The sequence below is a fragment of the Nyctibius grandis genome, chromosome 4, assembly GCF_013368605.1.
Source record: "Nyctibius grandis isolate bNycGra1 chromosome 4, bNycGra1.pri, whole genome shotgun sequence".
NCBI lineage: Eukaryota > Metazoa > Chordata > Aves > Nyctibiiformes > Nyctibiidae > Nyctibius > Nyctibius grandis.
The window spans coordinates 27,282,815-27,307,910 of record NC_090661.1 but is presented as its reverse complement, the minus strand read 5'-3'; the positions used below and the strand labels follow the sequence as shown (position 1 = coordinate 27,307,910).

General features: G+C 37.4%; 1 protein-coding gene across 1 annotated transcript in view; it reads right to left on the bottom strand.

The window, feature by feature from the left end:
* MYBPC3 (myosin binding protein C3) overlaps positions 1–25,096 on the bottom strand; it is a 65,197-nt gene that overhangs the window by 25,724 nt on the left and 14,377 nt on the right. Inside the window, exons 7-24 of the mRNA XM_068398109.1 lie at positions 24,566–24,614; positions 23,251–23,295; positions 20,833–20,889; positions 20,110–20,112; positions 15,760–15,783; positions 14,844–15,010; positions 13,884–14,016; positions 13,649–13,651; positions 13,091–13,215; positions 12,393–12,498; positions 6,696–6,862; positions 6,145–6,310; positions 5,089–5,195; positions 4,735–4,764; positions 4,429–4,565; positions 2,816–2,893; positions 1,384–1,543; positions 190–294 (exon numbers count right to left, since the gene is read on the bottom strand). Coding sequence (XP_068254210.1) covers positions 190–294; positions 1,384–1,543; positions 2,816–2,893; positions 4,429–4,565; positions 4,735–4,764; positions 5,089–5,195; positions 6,145–6,310; positions 6,696–6,862; positions 12,393–12,498; positions 13,091–13,215; positions 13,649–13,651; positions 13,884–14,016; positions 14,844–15,010; positions 15,760–15,783; positions 20,110–20,112; positions 20,833–20,889; positions 23,251–23,295; positions 24,566–24,614 — 1,662 coding nt within the window. The remainder of the gene's footprint in view (positions 1–189; positions 295–1,383; positions 1,544–2,815; positions 2,894–4,428; positions 4,566–4,734; positions 4,765–5,088; positions 5,196–6,144; positions 6,311–6,695; positions 6,863–12,392; positions 12,499–13,090; positions 13,216–13,648; positions 13,652–13,883; positions 14,017–14,843; positions 15,011–15,759; positions 15,784–20,109; positions 20,113–20,832; positions 20,890–23,250; positions 23,296–24,565; positions 24,615–25,096) is intronic.

Genomic DNA, 25,096 nt, shown 5'->3' with positions numbered 1-25,096 from the left:
ACTCTCTCCCTAAAATTGAAGGGCCAGAATCTAGACCAGTGTGAAGGTTTAGTTTATTAAAGTAGTTAGTTTCTGAGGGTCAGCCTTCCTAGAGTAAATAAACATAGAGAACTCTTGTATGCCATTTTAAAGGAGCAGCAAAAAATATAGGCAAGGCTGCTGGGGGCTTTATATTTTAGCACTTCTTACCAAGTACTGGTTGCCCACCATCATATTTAGGGGGTTGCCACTGCACAGTACAGTAATCTTCTCCAATGTTGCTGATCTTGGGAGCTTCTGGAGGGTCAGGAACATCTGAAGAAAGTGTGAGAATGAATGAGAGTTCTTACTGTTTCAATTTCTGTGTACAAGTCAATGAAATATTTTTCTTTAACATTTTTTCTGTATCATATTGATACAGCTTTGTCAGATAGCAACAGTAGGTACAGTCGAGAATGTATTATATTAGTCTAAAGTGAATCCTGCTCTTTGATGCTTCTGTGTTAGGTTGGTTTTCCTTTAAATACCATTGATTATTCAGCTCTCTTGTTCTTCCCAGACATAATCAACTTTTTCAAAAATACAAGGTAACAAGGTAATTCTGTTCTGTAAGAAAAGGCTTGCTCCTCCAGGGTTTCCTATTTTCTGTAGAATAAACTTCATATAGAATACAATGGCTGCATGTCTCTCATATTTTGTTATTTTGGAGATATTTATAGTAAATATCCTGATTTTGGATTTATAAAAGATGAAGAGAGGCTTATTATTCACCTAAGCAGTGAATTCTAAATTTTAATACTGTAGGTGAAAGTAATTTTCTTTTATCATTTCTAAGTTTGCTTATAACCTGACCTTTTGTCATATGTGTGGCAGGGTATAAACACATCAAATATTAAGAAAAATTTTATAAAAAATACTGACTCAAAGTCATATTCCCCCCAGCTCTTCTGTGATTCATAGAGGCAATCTGTTTATCTTATATCAGATACAGTATGTCTCTTTATTCCATTAACCATTTACTGCTTATAGAGTGAAGTAATCTTTGCTTAAAAACACAAATCACAACAAAATGACAATAAGTTCTTCTTATCTCAGACAGCCATGAAGCATAGACTTCAGAACAGAATGCCATCTATGAAATGACAGGTCAGCTGAAACTGGAAATATATAAAAAGGAAATACACAAATTTCTACGGGGAGTTATTCTCCTACCTTTTCACATAGATGGCAACTACCTGTGAAAAATACTTCTGCCAAATTTTGTTATTGATAGTGTACCTGCCTTTGTAATCCTTTCCTGTTTTTCTACACCTAAAGCCAGAACTTGCCTCAGTTTTAGAGCAGGGTGAGTTTCAGTGAACCCAAGACGCTTTCATGCTCTGGTTGTTTCCTTCCTTGACTTACCAATAACTTTGACTGTGATATCAGCCTTATCTTCTCCCACTGGATTCTTAACTATAACTCTGTATACTCCCTCGTCCTCCTTTTCTGCTCCTTCGATGATGAAGACACAGTGGTCTTCATGCATCTCCACACGAACTCTGCCTTCAGATTCAAACAGAAGCTGTGGGCAGTGAAAGTAACAGACAAAGTCATTTTGAGTTGTGCCAGGGACAGCCTGATGAGCCTGTATGTAAGCTGGTGAAAATCTTCAAGTCATTGAATATTGTAAAAATTATTGAAAAGCTATAACGTTTTTCAGGTTCTATTTGTATGTAGAAGAGAGAAAATACAGACTAAGCGGCTCACATAAATAACATTTGGGAAAATTGGTTCTGAAAGTCTGCAGGTTGTTAAGAGTCATTGCTAGTTGCACATACCCAGTTACGTTTCAAAGAAGTTACTGAGTACTTCCACCAGTTCCTACTTGGGATAGCTGCTAGTACCAATGTAAAGAGTTTCATGCATAACAGTTGGGTACTGTGTAAACTCAGGAAGGTTTGCAAATTGAAATTCAAATGGTTGAGCAAACATTCCTGATCAACAGTATTTACATTTGGCATCAGATAACATAGATTTGAACAATTTTCCTCTAAAAAATTTACCATGTTTCTTGTAACTGTTAATGGCATCAGTGTGATTTCTGTCACTCAAGAATGTCACATGGGATAACCTTCTACTCTTCTCTGAGCTAAGGTCTAAACATAATCACCGCAGCTTTGATGTACATTTGTAACACACTTCTCTTTACATGCCTGCATATCTTTAGACTTAGAACAGGAACCATTAGAAAGCATATGTGCCTGAATAGTGGTTAGTACAGCAGAATCCTAACCCTGAGAAAGGTTTATTGTTGCATAATAAATGTAAAATATTTTTGACTCTGTCGAAATAAGAAAGTTATTTATGACAAAAAGGAAACTTGTTGCAAAAATGAATCCTCTTTCACTGTTTTGTATATACATACTTAGTCCACTCTTGACCCATTGTCATCTTTGGCTGTATCCTGTAAGATTTTGTCCTAGTTTTTTTTCCTCTAGTTGTTATTGAAGCTTACAGGTTAGTGGGAAAAAAAATGAATAAACATTCACAAATATATTAAACAGAATTTTCAAATAACTGCTTTGATTCCTTGTAATCCAGCCACCATGTGATGGTGATTAGAAAGAGATTTCCTCAGTCATCATCTTGCTCTAAAATCACTCACCAGATCTCTTGTGCCCATTCAAATTGTTTGGTAATTACCATTGCGAGGCAGGATGTTGGGCCTGATGTGCTATTTGCTTCACCAGTTTTAATATCTATGGACTTTAATTTTATTTCCTTCTGAATATGACCTTTTATTTGGAAAACACTAAGCATATTTGTGTGTCTGCATAAATAATAATGAACTTACCTTACTATCAGTATTTAAATCACTGCTGTTTTCTGAGGGATTCATGGCATCATCATTGCTTCGAACAAGGTCGCTTTTCTAGATAAGCAAAGAAACCACAGAAAGTCAGCTAAGTCTTTCTGAGCAGAGCAGTAAAGCTGGTTCTGCAAGACAGAGGAGAAGAGTCCATAGGTTTGTTGGGGGGGCTGAATATGGAGGTGTGAGAAAAGCGAAGAGCAAAGCGAGGCAGCAAGCAGACCTGGGAATGAAATCAACTGATACAAAAGTAAAAAGCAGAAATGGAAATAGATGTATCAGACTGCAGTGAATTAAGGAAAGGATAACTCAGCAAAACCAAATTTACAGCTTAACAAACAAAGATGCATGACATTCCTGCAGTAGAATTGTAACTTGTGAATCTGTCTGAGTCCTGTGGTACTAGTTACTCATCTTGTTTAACTACAAAAATAAGGATTACTTCTTTCTGTAACTATGGGATACTAAGTCAGTGTAAATGTTTTAACATTCAGAAATATACTCAGGTCTGTAACACACATCAAACAATGTATTCTGAAGCTGTGCTACTGTTTGTTTAGGATTTCATTAGTAAGTATATGTTATACATCCTTCAAATCAAGACTGGCTTCTTTTACTCATCTGTTGAGACCTCATGTCTTAGAAATAACACTGTATAGGGGTTGTCCAATACTCAATCATAGTTTTATCAGAGAAACTTGTGTATGAGAGAGACAATTTCTCTTGGTTCCCCAAAGAGAGACAAATGGCTTTTTTGTTTGTTTCCATACTAATTCTGCATTGCCGAAAAGAGTCCTAAGTACTATTAAATAAGCTAACCTGAACAAAGAATACAGCAGACACATGAAGAAATGAGACTGGGGAAATCAGTAGAATTGGCAATATTATTTTGTCTATGTCTATGGGAAGTGTAATGATCCTGTAGAATATTATGCAAAGTATTTCTGTGTTTTGTGCTAGTTATAGCTCAGGAACCCACAGATGGTGAGGGTTGGGGATGTTCTGAGACAGCCAGAATAGAAGCTCATTTAACGTTTTGTGTCTAGCTTCTAAATTCTTTCGTTGATGTTTTGTAATTGCTTTGATAAGGCAAATAGCAAGTGTCCTCTATTTTCATTATACCAAATACAGTTTTACCCCAGTGGTCTGCTTAGAAGACATTTTCTTCACAGACTGTAGAATTCTTCAGAAAGATTAAAAAAGAAGCTGCCATCTTCAGAACATGTCCATCCTGTCGGGTGAAGGTGATGGGGATGACTCATCATTTATTTCTTTTTCTCTGAGGTAGGAAGAGAATAGAAGTGTATGGTATCCTACCGCACGTACATCTGTCTGCTCATACATACTCAGCCCCTTCTTTTGGAATAGAAAAACAGGCAACAGTTCAGAAAAAGAACAGTTCAGGATGACACTCACAAGAACAGCTAAATCCCAAACTGCTGCATTGCAGCATTGATTTTTTTCTTGAGATTTAAAAAAATAAAAGGAAGATGAAAATACTCGTTACTAAGAATTGTAAATCAAAGTAAGATTTGAGAAAGAAAATAAATTTCCTGTTATGACTTCCTTGCCTCAGATGTTGTCAGGTTACACATTACCTTGTTTACTTTCTGCCAGATGACAGTGGGTGTTGGATCTCCTGATATGGGAACATCCAATCTCAGTTTGTTCCCAGCCACCACGACAATAGTGTCAGGAGATTGGCCCAGACAGTCGAGGTGAATTTTGGGAGGTTCTATAGCAAGGGCAGAGAAAATAAGTTTTAAATATAGTTTGAGTGTTCTGTATGGAGAAAAAAAAAAGGTGAATATTCATCCATTAAATTAAAAAAAATGAAAAAACACTGCTTCCTTTGCTATTGAAAACATGTTTACTTGCATATAAATAATAACTGCTGTTCTTACCTTCTCTGGGTACAAAATCAATCTTGACCTCTGGGGGAAAAAAGAGGGGGAGGGGGTATGAGAAATAGATCAGAAAACAGAATTCACATAGCATTTGCACCCAAAAAGTAATTTTAAAACTATTCATCATTAAAACCTCATAAGGCATATACATCAACAGATTAATGCAATAAACTGGAAAACAGGCTCTGTAAAACCATGTGATAATGATAACACAAAATAACAGGGAAAAGCAATGTGCCTATGTTGAGTTACCAGGAAGGAGATTCTGCACATTCTTTCCTGGTATAACTATGATTACCGCCATCATTTTATCCCTCTGAAATTCCCATTACATATTCTAAGATAACTTACCCAAAAACTGAAGCTTGGCAGAGAGGTTGTAAGCAAATCCCTGAGGGATGAAGGAATAATCAGCCTCATCAGCTGGTGTTACGTCCTCAATAGTTAGCTTATGCATTCTGGAAACATGAACAAATATATTCCACTCGCTTACCTTACCTCTCCAGGAGAAACAGGGCTATTTCAAGAGACAAGGTGCAGGCTATAGGATATTAACAGACATTACTATTTCTTCTCCCCTTGCCCTAACATCAAGTCAACAACCACCAGGGCTGTAGATTGCTCTGCTTTCAGTATTCAAGAAAATCCATGTCAGCATGTTGCCTATTAATGGATTTTTGTTGTCAAGGTAGATGCATAGTCTAGTCTAAATAGAGGAAGCAGTTTCTCTGCTTTAGTCCAGTCCTTTACCATTACAAGGGCAGTTGTAACACTCCTGACTGGTTTCATTTGATCAGATTGTAACTACAATAATTTCTGGAAAAACAAGCTAAAAATTGATGCTCCATCCCTGTATTATTGTAAATTCAAAACAGAATACAGAAAGGGAGTACCAAGGAAGACTTTACCTAACATGTAATGCTTATGTATCTTCTGAATCTTCTTGGTCTCCATTTCCAGTAGTAATTAGACTGCTAAGAAACTTGAGCACAGAATTGCAGAACTGTATGTGTTAATATAAACACTAGTTTTTCTGAAGGGACTTGTACATATGTGGTATCTTAATCTGTCTACACAGTACTGCTAATTTTAACATTATCAACAATGTGTTTTCTAGATTGTTTGAATACCAAGAAAACATGAAATCCTATTGAAAACTGAGAATGAATTCTGCTGCTATACCACTGATGCCATACATGCAAAATGTACCAACACAGAAAGACTGCACGCATACCAAAGCAAGTCTGTGACTATATGTTGATTGCATATGAGAAGGTTTTTAACTTTTTTCTTTTAGCTAGACCCAGGACAAAGTCTTGTTTTATATTCCTATCCCCTGAAATAATAGTACCTGTGGATTGTAATGCAATACCCAAGCCTGTACGTGCTTTCTGAAACAAAACCAACCTGCCAATATGGGAGATCTTTATCCTTTCATCTGGGACCATCTCCTTTCCATTTTTCAACCAGATTCCTTTCACATTTTCATCGGAAACTTCACACTTGAAGACTGCCTGATCACGTGCCTTCACTGTCAGGTCTGCAATGCTCTGATAAACTTCCAGCTTTTTCTCTGATATTGTGGGAATAATCGATACACACATCAACATATCAGAATAGCTCTGTAAGTAAACAGTTGGTGTGGATTTACTGAGTGGAAAAGGCTAGGGCTGAGCAAGCTGTTTGTGGAAGGGTGAAATATGAAGGGAAATCCACAGCTTGCAGGGCTTTAGCCTGATAGCTAAGAACCTGTTATTATCAGAGTATCTGTTGCATCCGGCACACAGGTCTGAGTTCTCCTTGAGGCCTTTATTATCAAACCTTATGCCCCTTATTAAGTCTTCTTTTTCCCCCGCATGAGGATTATGCTACCCCTCATGCACTGTCCTGGAGAAGGTTATCTTCAGCCTGTTTTTGTTTTTCAGCTTCTCTGGTTCTGTAATATTACCTGTGCCTACCTTGTACAATTAGTTCAGCGACTGATACTCCACCATTGGTCTTCACAGTGTAGTGTCCACTATCCTCCCTGGTTGACTCATTAATAATTAGATACTGCTTTTTTCCATCTTTCTTGAATCGATATTTGAATGTTTCTTCCCGTGTCAGCTCAATTCCATCCTTCTCCCTGCAATGCCAAACAGTGTTAAGTCATTTTTCTATGGTTGGAAGAGGAGAGTAAGAGTCACCTCGATGTTACTAGAGGTTGGAAGACACAAGATAAATCCAATCTTTGTAGCATTTCAAGTTAGCAAAAAAACAGACCATTGCACAAATATTAGTGGAACCAGAACCAGAATGCTTGTAGCTTGACCATTAATTTTCAATAGCTATTTGAGTTCTGGTTCAAGAGAGTTCACTCACGAGGAATTACTTGATTGTTATTATGTATACGCTATAGATAAACATGAAAGTATGTTAAACGTTGTAGAAGAGACAGGGCTGAAGATACACTTCACCAACAGGGAATTTACTATCTTAAAAGCTGCCGTAAGGTAAATGGGACTTGATGGGAAATTACTTAAAAGTCTTAATTTTCCGTATGTGAATTATAATTGTTATAAATTCATGGTTTGTGGGCATCTGTAAAAGAAGAATATTTTAGGATGGGTTGAAATGAAGATGGATTTTGGATTTTGTAGCCCTTTCCATACAAGGATGCCACAGTATATTTAAGACATTACTAAATAAAGCTTCACCATCCACCCTGGGAGGAAATCTAATTATTGTAATTTCCAGTCGTCATGAAGGGAAACGAGCAGAGAGGATTCATGCTGTTTAGTCAAGGTCACACAAAAATACATAAAACATTTTAAAGATTTCCTGTTCATAATCCTAAATAACCTAAACAGGCTACAAGAAAATAACTTGTAGTTTCTTCAACTTACTGCTTTTGTAGCATTTTATATTTTTCATTATTATTTGAATATATTTATATTATGTTACTTGAATACTGCTGCAGTCTGTAAATGAAAAAGTTTTTCTCTTTGATACTTACTCATGCAGAAGAAACAGAAAAGATGTTATGCTTTTAATAGAGTAAGAATTTTCTTTCTGTCTTGTGTAAGAATTTTCTTTCTGTCTTGTGTTACTTCCCTTATTTGTTACTAATGACTATTCAGCTTAACAAACGAGCTTACAGGATAGCAAATTGAAATGCTACTTAGGGACTCATTAAAATACTATAGCTCTAATTTCTAGGCAGATGTATGCAAGAAAACCCTTTGCCCCTGTTAGAGTCTGCTGAAGTAAATCACGAGATCAAAACTCTAAGCAGAGACAGGAATCCTCCAGCTTATTACTTAGATGTACCTTCTGCACGTGCATTTCAAAATACCTAGAGGTTACTCCTTCCTAACTGTCCTTTACAGCACAGTTTATTGGAACTTACAGTTGGTTTAGAAAAACACTGGCCTCCCTACCAGGTCACAGGACTACAACACTAGTAAAGGAGGAAACAGAGGATGCCTATAACAACCTTATGAAACACAGTGCTTAGTGTTATGTCAGGATAATGTTTCCTCTGCTTGCTGAGTGGCAAGAATCTGAGGCCACATGTAAGATGCTCTCCTAAATCTGATATTCTCATTCGTGCAGATTAGTTCTGGAGGAAGTGCTACAATGGAATGCGTAAACCTTTGCTGAACTGCTGAGAATGGACTGTAATCTGAAAGTTCAACGCGCTGCTGTGGGAAAACCAGGCACAGACACTGTGGTTAGTGTTCCAAAGTTGAACTTTTAAATTTATTTTTTGTGTTGTGTTTTGACACATGGCTCGTGAAAGTTATCCGAATGTTCTATTCGGCCATTGGTAAGAAAGAGATCTCTTGCAATCTTGTCTAAATAATGAAAATTTACCAGCAGTCCTGGCTAACCAGGGAGGTCCCAGACGACTGGAGGCTGGCCAATGTGACGCCCATCTACAAGAAGGGCCGGAAGGAGGATCCCAGGAACTACAGGCCTGTCATCCTGACCTCAGTGCCGGGGAAGCTGATGGAGCAGAACATCCTGAGTGCGATCACATGGCATATCCAGGACAACCACGGGATCGGGCCCAGCCAGCATGGGTTCATGAAGGGCAGGTCCTGCCTGAGCAACCTGATCTCCTTCTATGAACAGGTGACCCGCCTAGTGGATGAGGGAAAGGCTGTGAGTGTGGTCTACTTAGACTTCAGTAAAGCCTTTGACACAGTCTCCCACAGCATCCTCCTGGAGAATCTGGCAGCTTGTGGCTTGGACAAGAGTACTGTTCACTGGGTAAAAAACTGGCTAGACAGCTGAGCCCAGAGAGTGGTAGTGAATGGAGTTAAATCCAGTTGGCGGCTGGTGACCAGTGGTGTCCCCCAGGGCTCAGTCTTGGGGCCAATACTGTTTAATATCTTTATTGATGATCTGGACGAGGGGATTGAGTGCACCCTCTGTAAGTTTGCAGACGACACCAAGCTGGGTGTGAGTGTTGATCTGCCTGAGGGTAGGAAAGCTCTGCAAAGAGATCTGGACAGGCTGGATCGATTGGCCCAAGCTAACTATATGAAGTTCAACAAGGCCAAGTGCCGGCTCCTGCACTTCAGTCACAACAACCCTGTGCAACACTACAAGCTTGGGGCTGAGTGGCTGGAAAGCTACCTGGCAGAAAAAGACCTGGGGGTGCTGGTGGACAGCTGTCTGAATATGAGCCAGCAGAGTGCCCAGGCATCCAAGAAGGCCAACAGCATCCTGGCTTGTATCAGAAATGGTGTGGCCAGCAGGACGAGGGAAGTGATTGTTCCCCTGTACTCAGCACTGGTGAGGCCGCACCTTGAATACTGTGTTCAGTTCTGGGCCTCTCACTACAAGAAGGACATTGAGCTGCTGGAGCGTGTCCAAAGAAGGGCAACAAAGCTGGTGAAGGGTCTGCAACACAAGTCTTATGAGGAGCGGCTGAGGGAACTGGGGTTGTTTAGTTTGCAGAAGAGGAGGCTGAGGGGAGACCTTATCGCCCTCTACAACTATCTGATAGGAGGTTGTGGTGAGGTGGGGGTTGGTCTCTTCTCCCAGGTAACCAGCGATAGGATGAGAGGAAATGACCTCAAGTTACGCCAGGGGAGGTTCAGGCTGCATCTTAGGAAGAATTTCTTCACTGAAAGAGTCATTAGGCATTGGAACAGGCTGCCCAGGGAGGTGGTGGAGTCACCATCCCTGGAGGTGTTCAAAAAACATCTAGACGTGGCGCTTCAGGACATGGTTTAGCGGGCATGGTGGCATTGGGTCGATGGTTGGACTTTATGATCTTTTAGGTCTTTTCCAACCTTAACAATTCTATGATTCTATTCTATGATTCTATGATAAAATAGACTATTTGCAACGGCTAGTGTCTTAAATCCCTGGGAAGGGAATAGTATATTTAACTTGTGTTTGTTTTACTGACTAGCACATTGCTGATGCTGTGTATGAGTAGAGAGTATGCAGAGGAGTGTACTGACAAATAGTAGAGTGATAAAACTGTAAACCTCAGGAAATACCTCCCATATATCATTTGGCTTAAAATAATACACTGTTGCAGTGAAAAGTGAAAAGCCTCATATAAGGTAGTATCACTGGCTTGCCTTTGATAAGTAGAGCAATGAAATGGGAGAATAATTTGATATTAAAGTGTAAGCAGAGGATTTTATAGAACCATAGAAGTGTTGGTTTAAAAACCACCATAAGTCATCTGGTCCAGCCTCACTAGTGCAATAATAGGTAAGTCAGCCATGGTTTAGTCTGTTCAAGTCCTGAACATGTGCAAGATCAAATATCTGTTCTCAGCTTTGCCACTCAATGCCTCTTTTTCTCTGTCTGGAAATGCTTTCCTATTTCCTTTTTAGATTCTAATGATAAATTGGTTAATGTCTTCTGAGATATCACTGATGTAGGTACTATGTGATAATGGCGACACACAGATTTATTGTTATTATTACATTACTATAGTTTGTTTTTATTTGGAGCTGATACATCCAGCATTCAGAGATGGAAAAATCATGTCAAAGCTGTGTATTTTATTACATCTTTTTCTTCAAGAATTGTATTATTTCCACCACCATCTGAAGTTTAGAAATAAATATTCCATAGTACTGCATAATAATAATGTGAGACCTTTCCGGGTCATCAAGAGAACATTCTTTCCTGATTACTATGAAGAGACCCACATAATGAATTCTCCAAGCCCTAGTCTGATGGCCATGCCTAAGAGGCTGTAACCTTATTTCTGTCTTGTGCAAGTCACATAATTGCTTTGTTCATGTGCTCGTGATTTCATATCCCAGGTTTAAAGGGTGCAAGAGCTATAACAGGTGCCCTGAGTTAGTGCCTGTTACTTGGCTTAAACTGTTGAGCATTTCCCTAATGAGCCATAAAACTGGAACTCTTTTTCCATACTGTGTTTCATGTTTTCCCTGAACACTTCTCTCCATTGTCCAAAATGCTCCCTTTGTTGCCAAAGAGCATTGACTGAGTCTCACGTAATAAAACCAGTAAAATACAGTGTAAATGTCTAACTGCTCAGTTTTCTGTTGCTATGATTTGAAGAGTTTCTCTGACCACTTGCTGCATTTCAGGCTGAGACAGCTGGTGGTTTGCCCTTGTCACACCAAATGCCCATCCCACAGATACCAGCTCTGCAAGATGTATGGGAGTTGTTCAAAGGCATGGGATCAAAGTACGGCAGCTGCACTGTGCTCTGAGAGGGACAGATCTGGTTGTCCCCATCTCTTATGACCAGGCATCTGTAAGCAGTTCCTGAACAATAGCATGTGTGTGCCTGTGCATGTGGCTTTAATACACTGTACTAGCTCTTGGGATCTATTTAAATTATCAGTTCCTTCCTTTGGGAGAACAGATGAGTGGTTGGCACTTTCCAGGAATATAATAGGCATTGTGGGAACAGTTGATAACCATGTGCCTGAAGCTGTTAACAAGCACAAGAGAATTTCATCTGGTAGAGAAATGAAGTGAGAACAGTGTGCGTAAGACCTGGTATGTGAGCACTGCCTGCTGTGCCTGGCCAAGCAGCATGAACCTTCCAGCTTCCGCTCAGCTGGAACACCCAACAAAATGGACTCTATGGTCTAAAAGTTTGTCGTCTTAATCCTGCTAGCTGCAATTTCATAATGACTGGCTTTGCAGGATCACCACAACGATATGTTAAAATAAGTCAATGACCTTCACTCTCTGTCTCAAGAGACATTAACTTTTTGCCTTAGAAAAAATATTTTTTTAAAAAAACCAAACCTAACTGCAGCTAAGAAGACCAGAAGATTCCACAAAGTACAGCAAACTCATCACAATACAGATCTGATTAGTCCGGGCAATAGTTAGACATTACTGTCAAGTGTTTAGAAAACTTCAAAGCTAACAGCTTGGTCCAGTCAGTAGCATCCTGTAAACACTGAACAAGAAATTCTAGAGACACTATAAAATATCTGTACTTAACTTGTTTTCTGCCATATTCTGGCCTCTCAGTTCCTCCTCAATGTTTGACATATAGGAGGAGGATCAGTCTTTTCCTGAAAACAGTTATGTAGGATACCTTCTTTTTTGTTCCACAACTCTTGTCAATAAACACTGGTCCTAGAATGTCCCATGGAGGGATATGGTTTCATGTTGTTTGGGTTTTTTTTTCCCTTTTCTAATTCCCTTACCATTTCACAGTAGCTCCTTCCTCAGACACTTCACACTCAAACTCCACTCTCTCTCCAACCATCACCATCTGGTCCTCCAGTGGGTGAGTGATCAAGATTGGAGGTTCTGGAAATGAAGAGACTTTTATTAAAACAGTGTTCTGAAAGACTGAAGACCAGAGAGAGATTTCACCAAGCTGCACTCCCCAGGAAGAACCCCTGGCCAAATCCATGGTGATGCTCTATGTGTATCACATTATCAATATTATCAAATGACCTTTTGGTTTTTGCTTCATGAGACAGAATACAAACACAGGATTAATCAGTTTTCATATATGTTCTGAAATTCTAAACTGGAGGCATTAGTTTTCTGTACTACTTGATCAGCTTGTAGAGCTTGAGGCACATGTTTGTCTTGAGAGGAATCAAATTTTTAAAGTAAGTTTCTAACCTTATTGTTGGGATGACATAAATCACTTTCCAAACAAGAATTGATGTTAATTATTACTGTGCTGTTTCCTGTGCTTTCTTAGTTCCAGCTATAGGGAAGATTTTCCTTCATTTAACTGTAAGAAAAATATCTATTTCAATAGATGTCAGAAGTTGTTCATATGTTTGAGAATTTCCTTTCTGACGAGATTGATCTGAGAGTAGAGAAGGTAACAGTAATGCAATGCTAAATGTTAGGAGATCTCTTTCTTTTTGCTACCATTGCTCACCTTTTACGAATAATTCTGTGAAGCTCTTCTCCTCCCCTACCACACATTCATATGCTGCATCGTCAGCCAGAGAGCAGTGGTTTATGGTCAGTATTCTCTTATTCCCAACAGCCTCAAAAATATATCTGAAAAGAGAATCTACATGTAATTATCAGAGAGTAACTCTCTTTGACCCAGTCACTGTCTTCCCCTGCCTGGCAGAGAAAAAGGTTCCTGCTTTTTTTCTGACATCAGTGGCAAGGTTTGTTAAGACTCAAGCCCTATATCCCTGTCCTGGTGGAGTGGACAGCAGTAGTGTTTGAAAAACTAGCATAGGAAATTATGGAGAAATCTTCATACAAGTGTGAGACATACAAACTCCTGTGAATGGTGTTGGATGCTTTTCTAACACCTAGCCATACAACAAACCATTAAAAACGCTTTGTCATGGCTTCAGCACAAAATCACTGGGAATTGGTTTCACAAACAAGCTACACTGAAGTATATCCCATACCATGAGAAAGTAATTTTGAACCCTGGATATACACATAAAGATCAGAATATAATCTGAGGACTTACTTGCTAAGTAGGTAGATGTAGGCATCCAGTTCCATGTGTAGATATATAGAGCAGAGGGAAGAAAAAGAAAAAGTGATGAGACCAGTAAACTGATCCTGTGCCAAAGCACTATGTAGATTCTTTCTCAGCTCCTATTTCTCCCTATTTATTCCCTTCTTTCAAAGAAAAGCTAGTTTTTCCACTTTGTCCAAGCTGTAGCTCATACTTTTTAGGATTTCCCATATTTCTAGTTTACCTGCCGCTCACTTGGATCTCCTGTCCATTCTTCAGCCATTTCACATCAGCATCTGGGTTGGCAACTTCGACCATTAATTTAATCTTTTGCCCTTTGTCCACTTGGTAAGCTGGTTCCAGTTTCTTGAGGAATGCTATGATGAAGAATGATTAAAAAAAAAGTCTTAATAATTTTTATACTTAACATTTTTTTTTACATTCTCTCTCAGGAAAGTAAATCTTTATTCCCTTTCCTGTTGTTTATCATAATCTTAAACCTTCCCCACTTTCTGCATCCCTGTTTGCATTTTTACCATTTCTGTCTGTTTTTCATCCTGTTCTGTTTTCCGTTTTTCCTTAACATAGGAGGAAAAGCATGTGATATAAATGAAAATAAGCAAAGTAGAATATTCTAAATCAGACGTGAATATATACTTCAACACATCCTAAATAGAGTTGCAGCTACATCTGCCCATGTAGGAACATGATACTGTCTTCTCAATACTAATGAATGGCAGTTTGCCTTCTCCGTTTCACACTTTTAAAGCAAATTAGTTAAAATTAGGTAATTAATACTTCACAAGACTAGAAGAGGCTCAACAATTCCCAATGTCTCATCCCAATGGAAATTAAATTATTTGAATATATCACTGATGCTTGATATACTGACCAGTTTTGGGGAGTGCGGGGTGGTGGTGTTTTATGTTGAGGGAAAGATAAGCGGCAGAGCAGAAGAAACTAGTAAAATGAACAGGTTCAGAATATCCAGAGTTTCAGAGCAAGGTAGCTCAGAACTTTGGGCATAGCTTTAATCTTTGGTAATCAGCATTTCACATGTAAAGACTGTGTAACAATTGAAGTAAGAAACACCTCTTTCACATGCTCTTGTATCTGGCTGCTGTCCAGCTGATGTTAATATTTGAAGAACTCCCAAAGCAGCAGATATGAACACATATATTTGGAATGAATACAGCTCGCCAACCTGTACTTTTTTTCTCTTCCTTCTTTATGCGTTTGAGACGTTTCAGCATCCCACGTAAATCTGTGATACCATACTGAAAAGCAATTTTCTCGTATTCAGAAGGAGGAGCTTTCCTCAGGATTTCCCAGACATCAACATCAGATTGTGATTCAGATTTTGCTTCAGCTCTGCAGAAAGGGATTAGAGTATCTGAATGCCACTACTGAGAGGATTTAAAAACAGCCGTAGGCTTGCCAAGCTACATATTGGCTTGATGAAGCCATTTCTTAATAAAAAATTTAGCAGTCTATCTTTTTACTATATTATTACCTAAAATAATGAAATAAAATTGGTGACTAGTTTTACTTATATTTAAACATACAGTGATTAAAATCCTATTGCTGTCGTGAAGGGTTTACTTTCTAATAGCCAAATCAAATAAATATGAACTTCCCTTTAACGATGGGTAATGGAAACACAAGGAGACTTATTTTCCTGTCGTGGTCATGCACAAAACATGTGGCAAAGCAAGGAACTGAACTGATATCCTGAGAACGCCTTAGAAACAAGGCTGTTGGTTTATGTTAATAAGAAACAAGTCCTTTTGTACTCAGGACATTTTTTTCTCTTCACTAAAATGAATCACAGAGTATTAAAATATTTATCATCTATTGTAAAGACAATTGTTGGCTACAGTAATCTATAAAACATGAAGACGCATAGACTGGTGAGTAGTGGCAAACAAGACAGTATTTACAATGGACTACTTATTTTATAGTTTAACCAAAGAACTAGTGATTATGGAAGAATTAATGTTTGGTTTAGCAAAACCAAGTGAAAATTTGGTTGTCTGGCTTTGGGAAAGGCATTCTTTTTCTGTCATCATATATTTTATTTAAAAGATCATAAACAGAAAAAGAAATTGGCATAACCTTACCGATTTACCGAGCGCAAGAAGCTGCTGTACTCCAGAATGACGCAGAGAACCATTTGGAAAAAGATGCAGCATCCCAATGGCAAGAAAGAGGGCATCGTGTAATACAAAAGAGCCATGAATGTAATCTCACCTTTAGCAGAACGTGCCTGTGCTTCAGTAGCAGGGAGATGAAGGAGCTCATGCAAAAGCTCTGAAATAGGCTTAAGAAAAATGCTGTACCCTATTGAAACTAAACTCGCTCCTACACTTGGTACAGTTCACTCTGCAATTTATATTATAAGTGTAAGCAGTTCTGCTTATTCCTAATTATGGCTGATAGCCTTACAGGAAACAAATAGCTCTGCTTTGCCCTGTCGTCATGGAATTGTTGCCTGTCATAGTTTGCATTTTGGTAAACAAGAAGGATGAAAGAAGTAACCATTTTCTTAAAATTTCTTTAGGAAAAGGAACCTCCTGTGACTGTTGTTTCTGATATCACCAGGACGAAGCAGATTCCAGTGCAGCAGAACACACCCTTATAGTAAAGCCACGTTCAGTGGTAAACCCCAACAAGCAGACAAGTTATGCAGCAGGTAATGCAGAGAAAAGTCAAGTATTATTGGGCATATTTCCTTTTTTTTTCAAGAAAAGAGTCATCTCTTTAGTCTGTGAGAAATAGTACTACTTAAAAAGCATGACTGTAGTCAGTCTAGACAGCAGGTATAACCAAACATTTCTGGTACTCCTTTCATTGCCAAAAAAAAGCCTTCCTTGTAACAAGAGCTCTGTGTTTATTAAAGTACTGCAGTCCAGGCTTGGGATTTCCAGCACCCTTGTAGCTCTTGAACAGAAGGGAAGCAAGAGAAGAAGATTTTAGCTGAGTTTGGGCTGAAATACGGCATGCAGTATCTTATATCTTTGGAGTGGTTTAGTGCTCACTAAGCCCTAAGCCCTCACTAGCCCTCATTGAATTGATAGATGTACCTGAAGTTTGGACTCTTTGCGATAAGTGCAGCCTACTGAGTATTTGCTTTGTCATAACAGTGCATCAACATCACCCAGAAATTTAGTCAGGATTCCTCTTCTCTATATATCTGTCATTTAGTTTGAAGCAGCTACAAATGGTTTGTAGTTTTGTGTAGCAGGAGGCAGGACGATTGAACTGATTTGTCAAATAGACCAAGGATTTTTTTAACATAAATGGTTCTGGGGCTAGTTGCCCTTATCATATCAATGAGCAACTTTAAAATATTTCTAAATACATATAAATTGGAATAGACAAAGAAGTATATAAAAATAGGTATATATAGTATTTGTAATATGTGCTAAGTTCTTTGTACTAGTACAATTAATGTTCTATGCAGCAAAGCATATCTCAAAAGAAAATATAAAATCATAGGAAATAAGACTTAACAGATTCAAATGTTATTATTTTCCCTCAGGCATTATATAAACTATTGGTGGTCTCTGTGTCTACCTGCCTATTTATAGGTTCATCTGTATATACCCCTTTACCTGATAATTTGCGGCTAGGATTATTCATGGAATTTTCAAAAATACTTTGTGTGAGTTATTTTTAAATACATCATGAGAAAAATCTTCCACTTTGGAAGCAATTCTACAGTCTGATATATCTCACTGTTGAGAAGACTTCCTTAATTTTTGCATTAGCTTTTCCATTACTCAGTGTCATCCCATTGTTATATCTGGCAATACTGTTTTGGTGCATGGAAGCTGAAATACAAGAAATTTGATCATAAGCAAAAGTATAGTCTCTTCCTTGGAAACACTAATATTTTCTAATTACAGGCAAAGGCCTGTAAGTTGCATGCAAAATGGTACTAAGAGCTGAAGGTTGTAATTTGCATAGTGTTTAATTGAGTTGTGAAAAAGAAAAGAAAGAAATCTCTTTCTCTGCCTCTGAGCAAAGGTTTCCCCAACCCAGTACTCCTTTTCACCATTTTGCATTTATCAAAACATTCTCTTTGATCCCATAAAGACGCAGAGTTTCCACAGTTAGGCTGTACTCTTCCACTACCAACAGGAACTAAGCAGTGTACGAAAAGTAATAGAGCACTTGGACTCCCGAAGTTTCTCCCACCCTTATGTTACTCTCCCTGATGTTGGGGATCTTTATTCAGAGTGATCACCTCATAGGTTAACTATGCATTTTGGGGGCATTAAGATGCAGCTTAGTGAACATGCTGTAAATGGAATATGCAGCTGATATGTTTTAAGCACATGTGGAGGGGTTAAAAATAGTTTTGTACATCCCAGAGATGGTTCCTTCCTATCCCATTACTGTCAACTGACTGGACCCTGTCAGCTGTCACCTCCTTCAAGGTCTCTGCTCACTATCCCATTTAATAGTTCTGTGACAGCTGTTCCCTTCCTCTTTCCAATGACCTCTCCTTGGCCCATGACATCTGTATGTCAACACCAGTTAATTAAATTACAGCGATAGGAGATATAGTATTAAATGAAGCTCTCTTTATTATAGTGGGAATGTTCATTTCCTCTGGATTGAGGGGAGCTTGTAAATTACGTGGAACAAAGCAGGAGTGGTAAAAGCGTAATCTTCAATTCTATTTGAATCTGCATAGCTCTTGAAAGTTCCTCAGCATGAGGTCCCTTTTTCTATTCTATTTTAGTGAAGAAAACTTTCATTCCGTGATGAGTTTTTTGCCTATCAGTTCTCATTAATATAGGAGTGCTCTTCAACCTGTGGTGTGCAAAGCCTGAGGAATCCACAAGTTACTTTTAAAGTGGCTGTGAAAAACAACTAGGAGCAGTGAATTTATCAATATGCTTAAATCACTAAACAGAGTCTTGTATGTCAAGAAAGGCCCAAAACACTGATAAAATGCAGTGAAATTTATAAACTTCTTTTAATGGATGATATTTCTAGTCTAACAAATAATGAATAGTTACATCCACAAATTAAACATTTCTGGAAATACTGGAGATTTTTACTACTTTTGAGAGTTCTATCACTGCTCAAAACTAATAATGAAAGCAGAAGGGAAAGGCACTAGGAGAGGGGCTGATAGTATTTAATTCCGGCTGGAGTCGCTTTATGAAATTATGCAAATATTTTCATGTTGGCCTCCATTTGTTTGAAAATTTTAAGAAGAGATCAACAATTCTTGTTTGCCTTACATTTTCTATAGAAATTAGAATGTGCGTACAACTACTGTATTTGAGCTCTCAAACCTGTAGTTTTGATTACTACCATTATTCAGAAAGCATATTTTCCCTACTTTAGAATTGCAAAAAAATTCTAATGTACTTCTTGTTTCAGACTTCTCTGGGGTTCATGATAAAACAAGAAACTTTTATATCAATGTCATCTATAGAAAGTTTGATAGGTGTACTTTCTGTCTTGTCTAGCTGGCCCCACTGAGAGTTCTGGTTGTAGTGTCACTGCAAAGCCAGAATTCACTTCTAGTTGGATACATTGCATATTGCATAATACAGCTTTGTACACCTATGTGACCTTGTTTGCCTCACTGAAATTTGGGTGAGTTAACCTGAGTGAAACATGAGGCTATTGTGGCTTTATTGCCTTCCGTAACCAAGTTACTTCAGATGTCTACATGATCCTGTACTTTTTGTGAAGATAAAACACTTTTTATAAATAGTGATACCAATGCCTGAGCAGAGCCTGACCACAGATTCACAACAACGTTCACCCAAGTAGTTGATGGTGAAAACTTAAAACGAGTAAGTTTAGATTTGCAAAAAATTAGTCTAGCAACAAGTGTTTATAGTAACTTCAGGTGCTGGAAAGACAGAATGAGCAGCCAGGGGCCATAAACTGAAAGAAGCATGCTTGGAGGGATGACAATGAGCAGTGGAAACTTTACTTGGACTAAAAAGAAATGTTTTGTAACAGAGAAGCCTGTACATTTATGGAGTAAGTGACTTCAGTAATAAGTTCACTTAACATGTTTAAGGACGGATGGAGCAAAACTTCAGTGCATATTTGATAGGCACCAGCAGGCGTATTATGCAAATGATTTTCCTGATTTTAATTTCTATGACAATAGGAAATTAAAGAAGCAGATTATTGAGAAAATCTGGAAATTCAAGGACAATTTAAAACTTATAAAATAAAGTGATGGTGAAAACCAAAGGACATTCAGAGAAATACATTGATTTGTATTGAATGGTCCACTCTTAACTTCTACTAATTGTTTAAAAGCATTTCTGTTTCAGAAATTGCCAGCTGATAATTTTCTTTCATACTCTCTAATTTTTGTCATGCTCTACACCTAAGAAAGATAAAGATGCATTCATTATTTCAAACCAAATGGTTCTTATATTCAGTCTGACCCATGCATTTATAATAAAATAAAATAGAAATCTTACTCTCTGTTGGCAACAGTGGAATCCAAAACATCCAGATTAAGGTGGTGGTAAAAAGAGAAAAACATAAGTAGACAAGTTATGAAAACAGATGTGGCAAGGAAGGGTGAGAATGGCAGAGGAAATTCCACCAAAAAAAGGGTAAGTAAAATCAAGAAATAAGAATTAGAATCGGGAGGGTAAAAAATATTTATATAATATTTATACAACATAGAATATATCTTTATATATATGATAAATAGCTATATAATATATAACATACAGTTGTATAGTGTAATAGTAACATTTAAATATCTAATAAAGAGATTTGTCCTCCCAGCTCTCTGATGCAAAGTATTGTGAAAATCTAGGACAGAAAATTCTTTATAAGGCAGCATTATAGACAGGTATTGTAAATTGTTGTTGTGTTTTGGGTTTTTTTAATGAAAAGTGCTGATGGAATCATGTAATTACCCTAGTCCCAGCCTTTTCTATCTTGGGAAAGAGCAATCTTTTTTTTTTCTTTTTTTTTTTTTTTTTTTCCTCCAGTATAAACCTAGCAAAAATGCAGCAAATGCTGAGTATTTGAGGAAGTTGCCATAATTACCCATCATCCTTTTCCCAGTTAGAGCTGCTTTAGGAAAATTACAAGGATTCTGAAAGTGAAACTTTCACTATTCTACTTCTAGTCTTTTCAGAGTTGTTTAACAGAAGTTGGTTACTTTATTTCTCTGGATTTTTACTCACCTCTTTTTCAGTAGGGCACTAAAATTAAACTCTCCACCTTCTTCATGACCCTCGGTACTGTATAGTAACAGAAAAGCATAATTAGTTTCAGAAGGAAATGCGAATAGCTTGTGAGACTGTGTCATTATGTAGATGTTATATTTTTGTAGGGAGTAGTAGATGAGTTTAGAATGACTTAGAACATGCACTAACATGGAAGGTGACTTAATTAGGCTCTTTGTCCATATTGGTCTTCATATAGGTTTAAGAAATATATTTAATGAACTTGTATTTTTTTCTGTACTGATTATGGATAAAGTTGTACAGGGTATTAATTTGGTGGTCATATTGATCTGGAATGTATTCATTACCATACAGATGTTGCAGAAGATTTCCTTTAGAATCATTAGTGCTTTTGGAAAGCTGTAATTTCAGAAATGTGGCTATTGTTTACAGTGTGGGGCAGTATTTAACCAACCTTTTTGTGGGACTTTTTACAATCTAAAATGACATTTTTTTCTACTATTATCCCAGCTTTAATTGTTTCTTAAGGCTCTTTGTGATTTCAGAATTCATTATACTGAAAAAAGTGTCACATCATTGGTGCTTGGGAGAGTTAAAGGAGGAATTCTGTGATCTGACTTTGATTCTGAGATGAGGTTCAATATGCAGTTGTTCAATGAGCATTATGGCAAGCAATGTTGTGATGAATTGATTTGTGAGAACAAGAAGGAACAAGCAGGAGTTTGTTGATGTGTAATTCTGTCTGTTACATATGGTGAACTCAGATGGAATGCACAGTGTTATTTTTGGTGTTCTGAATCAAATGTGTTTTAGCTGTGCTTCTGAACATTTGAAATACAGATCTACTCTGAAAACTTAGCATAAAGTCACTAAAATTACTTCTTTGGGTTTAACTCCTAAAAAATCACTTCAGGGATTTGATATAAAAGTATTGCAAGTTACACTGAATTTCATGACTATTAATTATTCAACTTAGCAAAAAAAAAGGTCTTTTTTGCATTCAGACAGGGTTTAGATAGTAAAAATGGATTTTCTTAATCTCAGTCGGTCTCCCATCATCAATGTTCAGCTGCTCCTTGACAGCTCTGTTGTCTTGAGTATAAGAATCTGGTGGTGACGTATCACAGCATTCAGATTCCTCCAGTAGCAACACCTCACATTTGATTATTGCTTTATACATAGAAATTATTCTTTTCAGTTGTACTGGTGGTGGTGGTAGCCCATAACGCTGTCTCTGTCAATACAAAGTGCTAGTTACTTCAGAGAAAATCAGTCTGTCTGTAGAAGTGTAAACCAGAATGTCAGGAAAACTCAATACTGCAGGAACAAATATTTTTAAAAGTAAGAAAACAGTCTCAACAGATAAATGACGGGCATTTTAACAGTACTCTTAATAAAATGGAAGAGAAACGAGTGCCAAACTTCTTGTGCTGCTTGACAATGCAAGGTTAGTGAGAATAAGTAACAATTTTGAATCAGTGTAATTTTGAATCTGTTGTGAGAAGAGATATTTTTATTAAGAAAGTACCATTTTTACTTTTGTGAATACTTTCAAGATGGTACAGTACTGGAAAGGATAATTTTCTGGATGTAATGCTTAAACAGAAAAGTGTATTTTTGGCCACTTTGTTCCCTACTTTCAGAAGATTTTCAATGTTTGTGGGCATAAAATGTACATAAAAATCACTATTATAATCCCAAATTTGAAAATGGCTTCTTGTGATCAAATATTCAGGAGATCAAAATCTACAGCTTGGAGAATAACTAGTTACCTTATTGCTTCCCAGGTGGTACTTAAATCAGATTTTCAGGAAAGCCCAGCAATCAGTGTTTAGCTTTTCTGAAGAATAAGACCCTAATAATTACTTTAACATGCATACAGTTAAGTCTAATCACAGAGTTCCTGTTTTCATTATTGTGGAAGCTATTGCGACTAAAAGTGATAGGGTGGGAAATTTAATGATACTAGGATAACGAGTGTGCCAGGAAACATGAGATTTTCATATACATGTGTGTTGGTACATTTCTGTGAGCAGTGGCAATTTTAGTCAGGGTGTGCTCAGTAGAGAGGAAAACATGTAAAATGGGGCAGACATGCATATAATTTGAAGTTACTTTTTTTCTTCTAACAATGGTGAGTAGATGCCACTTGCCAAACACATGCCTTTTCTGTAGATGAATCTGCCTCTCACTGAACAATCAAACTACTCTTTGTAGTATTTATACTTATCTTACGTTATTACTTACTTGTATGTATTCATCTCATAAATACTACATACTATTAATGATTATTTATTTGGAATTTAAGCTGCAGCTAGTTCTGTGGGGTTTTTTTCCCTTTTTTTCTTTTCCTAAGCAGAGAGAGACAGTTCATTGTTAGACTTGAATTTCTCTGTTGACACAGACAGTGGCTACCTGAGAAAGGCTGAAGTCATCCGTCTCCCTCCTCCCGCCAGGCTCCTGAGTGAGGGTATCAAAGACAAAACTTCAGATTTAAACAGTTCAGTTCAAAATTTGGCTCCATTCTTACAGAAGAAACACTAAATCTGAACAGCCTGAAGCTGCTCACACTGCGCTCACTCTGAACTGATTCTAAATTCTTTTAATTTTGCTAGCAAGAAGAGAAACTCTTGAAGCCTAATTTCACTGCAGTGAAATAACACAATGCAGCTGTGCACTGAGTGTCCTCTATTTAACAGGCATCACCTCGAGGCTGATCAGCTACCTATAGCTGGATTTGACTGTAGATAAATTCTGCAAGCCTTCTTTAGTTCTTTGTGATAGAATGTTAAAAAAAGAAATCTCATATAAGAATAGCACTTATAGGGAAAAACTCAAGGAGTTGCCACAGATGATTTATGTCCTATGCTAGAGAAACAGATGTCTGTTGGAATATTCTTTGTCTAGTAACTTTGCAAATATATATAAAAACTAAACCAGAAACTGAATTACACAAAGGGAGAAGAAATACTCAACAGTGAAAAAACACGTTATTAATGTCTAAATACAACAAATAACCAGCCAATTTTGCAAATTTTACTAATAGAAGGGGACATTATTCCATTAAGTCATATATCAATTCAGACAGTATTACAGATATGGGGAGAATAGCCTTTTCAACACCAGTGCAATACCTTGAAGTTTTTAATATCTAAGACCTACATATATTTGAGTTTTTACACAGACACTTACAGTATTATTGTCTTCATTCAATTAATATAATTATAGAACATGAAAATAAATAGAATCAAAATGCTTGTATTAATGTTACCAGTGATATGCTGCTTACAGAGCTCACACGAAACTCCACTTCTTTGTTTAGCAAATGTTTGTATTAAGGTACATGTAATTCCTCAAGCCAGACCAAATCAAGACTACATAGAATCTTTTCCTTCTCTATTGGTCTATGTCTGGAGTGCTCTTCAGAGGTCTGGAAAAAAAGTGCTGAAGTTCTTGGTAGAATTATGCACATTATCAATTGCGTAACTGAAGACAAACATGATTGTTATGCTAGTACAAAGTCTAAAGTCTCTTAGATGGTTTCTAGGAGTTGTATAGTATTTTAATAGTAGAAATATTATCTTAATAGAAATATTTTCTTAGTAGACACCCCTACCTTTGTGCTTGTTTGTACAATAGCTTTGCTTTTAGTTAGTTTTGTCTAGGAATGTAATGAATCCCGCATGGAAGTATAATCTGATCTACCAAAGTTTCTACTGTACATACTCACGTGCGTCGGAAGGCAGCGCGAATGTCCAAGTCTCCAGTTGGTGGTGCTTCTGATATGACAAAAAGTGATGAACAAGAACGGGAGAGCAAGTCAAAATAACGCAAAAATACAGTGCTATTTCTAAAGCTTTTCCTTTGAAGACTTTTTTTTTCAAAAGTTCTTGTATTGTAAATTGTGATCAATTACACACTGAAAGATTGAAGCATGATCTTTAAACATGTAGCCTTCCCTAAGCTTTCAACATCCAGTGTTTCGTGTATAACTGAATTCTGTTTCATGCTTCATAATAACCTGTGGCTTGACAAACCGTTTCATCTCGTGTGTCAATTCTCCTGCTGGCAAATTTTATTTTCAATACTGGCTTCACAGGTTATTTAAACCCTGATGAGAAAACCACTGGATATCAACTGAATATTATTACTAATAATAAATTGTAATCCATCCTCTGAAAGCAAAGGTAAATTGCTAGAAATGTGTAGACATGTACAGAAACTCCATTGAAGATGTTGCATAGACAGAACTTTATTACTC